Below are 6,918 nucleotides of genomic sequence, written 5' to 3'. Positions count from 1 at the left end.
AACCCGGACACTTACCCTCCCACCATTTATCCCAGTACAGCCCAGTACTTTGCAGTACATTGTAGTACCCTGTCCCTGAAGTACTCTGTATACCCTGTTGCAATCATTTTCCATAAAAAGATTTAGAAATTACAAATTGGTGTTTTTGCCATCCCTCCCTCCAATGAATTATCAGCTGTTTAGTTTTAAACCATCAACAGAATCTATTTTTTGCTGTTTTACATGAACTAAAATAATGCAAAACAAGAGTAGAATGCAACCCAGATAAGCTTCTATGTAAGTTCTAAATAGTTTTGTTCAAAAGAAAAATTCTGTTCGGTGTGGCAACTTTTTTTGCAGAATCTTTCCTACTTTCTGAAAGGTTTCACATTGGTGTATGTTTAAGGATATCTACTCGATATAAAGCAATAATTATAAATAAGTATTTTGACTTAAACTCTTAACACAGTGAATTTAGAAAAAACTTGTCGGTTTAAGAAAGTTTTCTATGAATATATGCAATCACACAGAACAAAAAGTTTTATCAAAATTAAACTTTTTCAGGTTTATGGGACGTTTTAAAAAAAAATGCAAAAAATATTTCTGACACCCCTAGGCTTAGTACGTCAATATAATTCACCAAAACCATACTGCAGTCCTTCAAGTATCATACAGGGAAATTTTCATCTTTCTAAACATCCCAGGGAAAGATTTTACAGGTTCTTTGTTAAATGTGTGCACGAAGCACCAAAAGTTTCTGTTCTTCTAGTTTCTTTTTGTATATTTCTTAACGTTTGTCAGTCTCTGGCTTAGTAATATTCACTATGTATAAAAAGTTTTTTTTTACAGTCTACATTGTTTTTTTTTTAATTCATCCACTAGTCCTTCTTTTTCACTATATAGTCCCTTAATTGTAGTTCTGTGTAGTCCTAAGCATTAAGTAGTTACTGGAAGTACATGACTATCTTTCGTCCGTCTATAATCCATAATAGTCTTTTTTTTAGTCCCTCCGCCCTTGTTTGTGGAGTTATGGGCCTAACCCTGTTCTTAACTTCTCCTATTATAGCATGCAAAAGTCCTAATAGTCCAATATAATTCTTTCTAACTTTAAGTAATTAATTTCTGTATCAATATCTAAAGATGGAGAAGGCTCCAATCCAAATATTACTATGCTCATCAGACGGTTTCCCATTAAACATTCCAGATGAATATTGAGAATGAACCCTAACATACATAATCAATCATATTTAATAGAGATTTTCCTTAAAGGAATGATTTATCTTCTATAAGAATATATTACTCAGAAAATAAATAAAAATCATTGAATTTAAATTTCTTTTTTTTTTACCGTCTGAGATTAATTGTGTTCTCTATCGATATCGAATCATAATTTGGTTTGAGAGTCACCTAGTGAGCATGTTTTCAACTATATTGTCGATAAGAATCCTTGAATATGATACCGATCCTCCACAATTTACCAACCATGCATGGACAAACTTTTGGTAACCAGGGGTCTCTGTAGGAATTTTTGGTTCACAAATATTGAACTATATAATGAAAAGCAAGAAACCCCAAATCTTGGGACTGCAGGTTTTCCTTTTCCTACCAGAATTATAGGAATTAAAGGGACTTTAAACGCAATTTTAAGTGACCCTTGTCTTTTAAAGAGGCATGTCCGATTTACTACGGAACCCTCACACGTAAATATCTTTCATATTATTGATCAGATAAAGATTCAAGGGCACAGTTGTGAATTAGACATGCTATTTCTTTAATGTATGGTTACTTATAATTACAACGCCATGCCCTTTAAGTAATAACTTTTATTTTCTCTTTATTTGAAGCGTAATTCTTGCTTGAATACAACGGAAATTCCAGTTGTGTCCCGATTAAAACAATTGATTCTCAAACATTAAATCTCGGAATTTTTAAAATGTGGTCTGCAATTTGTCTACCCTTTTCATACTAACTCAGATATATAGAAGCTTGTCAAAATTCCATATTGATAATGTTTTGAACGGCGAACAATGAGGCAAGAAAAAATATACCTTTCTCGTTGTCAGAGATTGATGAAAAAATGAGAGATTCTGGTATCAATAGTTTTAATCCTTGCTCCCCACACCCGTTTATATTTAAGGACCAGGGCCTGCGAGAAAAATATTGGTTGGTAGGTGGCAGGAAGATAGGTAGGTTGGAAGGTTGGTAGGTAGGTAGGTAGGTAGGTAGGTAGGTCGGTAGGTAGGTTGGTAGGTAGGAATATGTTGGTATATATAGGTAAGTAGGTAAAAAGAATGTAGGCAGGTATATTTTTTTATTTGTATTATGCAATGATTCCATGGACCTTATGATTTGTAAATGTAATACAATTTACAAAACTTGAAACTTCATAATGAAATCGAAGACGACATGCTTTCCTTAGGTTTCAAACAAAAGTCAGTGGTTAGGTACTTTATAGAAAGTTGAGAAGGTACAAGATATAGATATTATTTTTTGTACCTGTTTCCGATTCCAGGTAAAGGTTTGGTGATCTCAACGTCAGTTGTTGGATTGACCTGCCCAGCTACAATCTGCCTGCCAGGCTGACAAGAAGATATCGACCAAGTGGACGGTACTAACATCTGCAGGTTCGGAACAACAATAGTTTCGGATCACATTTGAAGTTTCAAATATGTAAAATAGTTCTGCGAAATCCATAAAACTATGGAAGACGATTGCCAGAGTAATTTTTTGAATTTGAAAAGTCCAATAACACAAATCAATTGTGCCCATATCCGTTTTTAAGTTGTGTTTCAAGTTACTGGTGAAACCTTTTGCTTTATAACAACATTAAACGCATGCACATTAACCGTCGTCTTCCTTTACACATGTTTATTGGTCCAATTGTAAAAAAACAAAAAAAAAACAATTTTAGCTTATGCAGGATTTCTATTTCAGTTCACACGTCATTTTTTTATATCTTAATGTTTAATTTTTTACAGTAATTAGTTTTCGTATTTGTATTACTTTTGATTATGATGGTTTTTAACTCATTTGGAATTATTTTGTTGCCTGAATTTTCTTGAATCTCTTTCTTCCAGCTGTTGTGGAATGAAGTTGTAAAGAGGCAGAATCAAATAAGCCCTGAAAAATTAATGAATCCAAATTTATTAATATTTATTACTTATTTGATTTCAAGGAAATATAAATAAGCTTATCTAAGTTAAAGACGTCTCTGAGCGGGGATTTACTTAAAGTATTTGGCCTTTATAAAAACTCATTGTTTTATGTGGAAAGGAACTGAACACTTGTCTCAAACTTTAATTTTTTAATCCTGATATCTTTGTAACCTGATGTCGGAGTATAAAAATATTTCAAACTACCAACATGTTGTAAAGATATATGGATTAGAAAGTTAAAGTATTAGGTGAGTTGTTAACCCAATACAACCCATAACACGACTTATTAAGGGGTCTTTTTATAATATTAATTATATTTTACAAAAAGAATCTATGCAGTAAACGCCTACTCCAAAACAAGTTCTGGAAAGTATCTTTCCAGGTTAAATCCGTCCGCTATCAAATTCAACCAGGACTGAATCCCAGGCTCTAAATACCACACAAGGACAAAAGCCTAGCTATACAACAAGCTATATATTGATTCCAAATTAACGGAGACTATCCAACCTTGTTATATCAACACTGGGTTTCAGGATTACTCTCTTGCAGTTATCAGTACAGAGTTACTCTATCAACTGAGGTGTATTTCTTAGTTTAGATTAGAATTGGGTCATTAACATTGATATGTTTCTGTTCCGAACTGATGGCGATGATAAATGATAAAGGACACTTGTAATGGACATATTAATAGTATCAAACTTATAAATTAAAATAATGGTTTTTAAATATTGAAACTGGACTTTGAAGGTTGCCAAACCTTGACCCTTGGATATACCATGTCATGCCATTTAAACTTTTTTAAGTCTTGAAAATCAAGATTTTTAGGTTTAGCTTACCTCTAGCTTATCCAGGTATTGTTGACAGTTGACCGGGTTTTCCACATGTCGTAAATCCACGCTTAGTGCATATCCATCATCCTCAACCTAAACAGAACCCTAAACTTAAGACAGTGTATCGTATTGAAACTCAGTATCGGAAACCCGGTTTCATGATTGGGGTCACGTAGTTTTGTAGATATCAAGGGTTGTGTTAAGAAAATATTGTTTCGTGTGGTTTCTTGATATTCTCTTTATGTTTTCTAATTTCTCCAACTATAATCTACGCCAATGTCTAGACCCAAAATAGGAAAGTTTCGTTCAACGATATTCTCTTAAGTTTCAGGCTCAGTGGACAATGTACGTACAGAAAAATACCGGAGCTGGGAACTTTTTTCTTGGATTCTCATAATCTCGATTGCTTGATCGCTTTTAATTTATGGACTAATGTCTAATCTTTTCATATTCAGTAATCCCTTCAGGGTTTGATTACAATGCGAGATATTGAATAAAGATAAAATTACGAAAGATGAAACTGAATAGCATGATTGTCATCTCTGATTCTTCTTTCAATAATAAAATCTCGCCAAGGGTTTTATAACTTTTTATAATAAATTCTATGCATCTTAAAATGTTCAAGGCAAAAGTTTCGAAATTTAATCAGTTACAAACTACAAAACTCATTTCATAATTATAAAAATCTAATAAAAAACATGCATGCTATTGTTATCTAGTCACTGCTTTAAAAAAATACCTCTAAAGCACTAAGCAGTCTTATTCCTGTCACCAGATAAAATAGTAAAATCATTTTCTGTTTTTACATTCTGAAATAAAAAAAAATTGATTTCACCATTAAAATATCAATAACACATTTTAATGATGACTCATTTATGTGCGCCAAGCAACCAAAAGAATTGAGTTTTTGCCACAAACTCAAATTTTCAAATCCTTATACTTTTGTAACCTGATCTGTGTAAAACTGTGATATTTCAAACTCAGATTATTTAATTTAGCAGAATACAAAGTTTGAAGAATCAAAGTCTACAAAACTGGGTTGCAAATCAAATTGCTTCAAAAACTCAATTTCTGTGACATAATTGCACCCTTAAAAGATTACCAAGTAGAAATCCATTTATCACACATACAATCTATCAAGGAGAATTAAATAGAAGGAGGGGGCGATTGGGTTTCCGTACACTTTGCTGTGACGTTTTTGGACTGCCGAAGAACTAGTTTTTGCGTAACACCTTAATAATAAAGATTATAAACAATAACACAAATGATAAACAGACATCTGGTGCATCTCTGGCGTTAGATGAAGATTTACCGTATACTAACCCATGTTTGTTTACATTAGATCGACTGCCTTTTTCATTGTTGTTACGCAAAAACTAGTTCTTCAGCAGTCCAAAAACGTCACAGCAAAGTACGTGTACAGAAACCCAATCGCCCCCTCCTTCTATTCGCTTAAAAACTTGTTCAGAATGTCTTCATGTTTGATTAATTTTAATCTACTAGGATGGGAGTGCATGAGTGCAAGGCTAGATAGCCTTTCCGTTTTCATGGTGTTCCGCAGCCATGTTAGCAACCTAATTATCAATATACATAAGTTCCGTTTCTATTTTTTGTTTAAATTTTAAACAGTTTTCAAAGCTTATCAAATCAAAATCAAAACAGTTCTTACTTTGTTTTAAATTAATTTTGAAGTTTTAATTAAATTAATTAATTAATGTTCGGAAACAATGTATATTGCCTTCTATGGCTACTAAAAGATCTTTCAGCCTCGGCTGATGTGACTGGATAGGTGAGGATTATTTTGATGTCTTTACACAAGTGCAGACTAATCAATAGGGAATGTATTTTTTTTTTTTGAAGGGAAGGGGTCAAGGCAACTGGAACTGTTACTTGTAGAGGCAGCTATTCAGGGCCTGTTCAGGGGTAATTACCCCTAGAATTCTAGGGGAGGGGGGTATTTACCCCCAGGATTCTAGGGGGGGGTAAATAACCCCAATAACCCCCCTTATGTCCGCCACTGCTTGCAATCTATCACGCAAAAATCGTTGAAATATTTTACCACACATCTAAAAACAAAAGCCTTAAACAAGTGCTTTAAATTTTAAAATGTACATGTCTAGAGCTACAAAGAAATATAGAGAGGTAAAATCAAAAGCCAAGGAGAATTGCAACACTATAAAGTTCATTTAAATTCATGAAATTAATCAATTACAGTATGTGGGAACTCATAAAACTGCAGAATAGAAAGACGACTTAAAATGTGTATTTGAAGCAAAAATTTTCACCAGAAGCATTAAAATCAAAATTTAGTGAAATTGGGTCTGGCCTTTAAATGCACAATTGCTTATTGGACTAAAATTCAATATTATATTTCTCATTATTACTTATTATGTTTTAAAAATCACCCTGTATCACTTTTTCTAAAACACCCTGGTTGCATGTTTTGTTTGCAAGCAGGTACGTCCATATTGTTTAGTAACAGGGTCTATAGGAAGAATGTGTCGTAAATATAAATATATTTGAAGTGAAACCGACCAACCTTAATTTAATACTGTTTATGTGGCGAACCCCAACCATGGTAATGGAGCGTTAATATTTCCGATAATATATGGTTTAAATATATATATACTGTACAGAAGTAGACTTTTAATTATAAAATTTTACTAGGTTTTTAATTTTTAACAAAACTATTTCTAAAAAATACTAGGGACGGAATTTAATGAATTTGAGCTACGTCGCTGCCCGTCAGGACATTTGTTGGAAAATGTACGCTAGATTGTGACGTGTGTATTTTGCTTAGTCAACTACACTGATCATTGTTATTAGTTGCAGTACGTGGGAAAGGGATATGAAAATAAACCAACATTTCATGGTCTAAATTTGTGTTATAAAAAGAATTGTAACTTTTTCTTCGCCTTTATTGTACTTGATAAAATGGTAAATGAGCATTGAAA

General features: G+C 32.9%; 1 protein-coding gene across 1 annotated transcript in view; it reads right to left on the bottom strand.

Annotated features, from left to right (window-relative positions):
- Positions 1 to 4,775, bottom strand: part of LOC111713785 (calcium-activated chloride channel regulator 4A) — a 14,440-nt gene extending 9,665 nt beyond the window's left edge. Inside the window, exons 1-5 of the mRNA XM_023488723.1 lie at positions 4,704 to 4,775; positions 3,971 to 4,057; positions 3,028 to 3,099; positions 2,476 to 2,597; positions 2,028 to 2,125 (exon numbers count right to left, since the gene is read on the bottom strand). Of these exons, the coding sequence (XP_023344491.1) occupies positions 2,028 to 2,125; positions 2,476 to 2,597; positions 3,028 to 3,099; positions 3,971 to 4,057; positions 4,704 to 4,757 (433 nt within the window). The 5' untranslated portion in view covers positions 4,758 to 4,775. The remainder of the gene's footprint in view (positions 1 to 2,027; positions 2,126 to 2,475; positions 2,598 to 3,027; positions 3,100 to 3,970; positions 4,058 to 4,703) is intronic.
- Between the last annotated feature and the right edge of the window lie 2,143 nt (positions 4,776 to 6,918).

This window comes from Eurytemora carolleeae, unplaced genomic scaffold (assembly GCF_000591075.1).
Source record: "Eurytemora carolleeae unplaced genomic scaffold, Eaff_2.0 scaffold1375, whole genome shotgun sequence".
Lineage (NCBI taxonomy): Eukaryota > Metazoa > Arthropoda > Copepoda > Calanoida > Temoridae > Eurytemora > Eurytemora carolleeae.
This window is presented reverse-complemented; position numbering and strand designations above follow the sequence as displayed.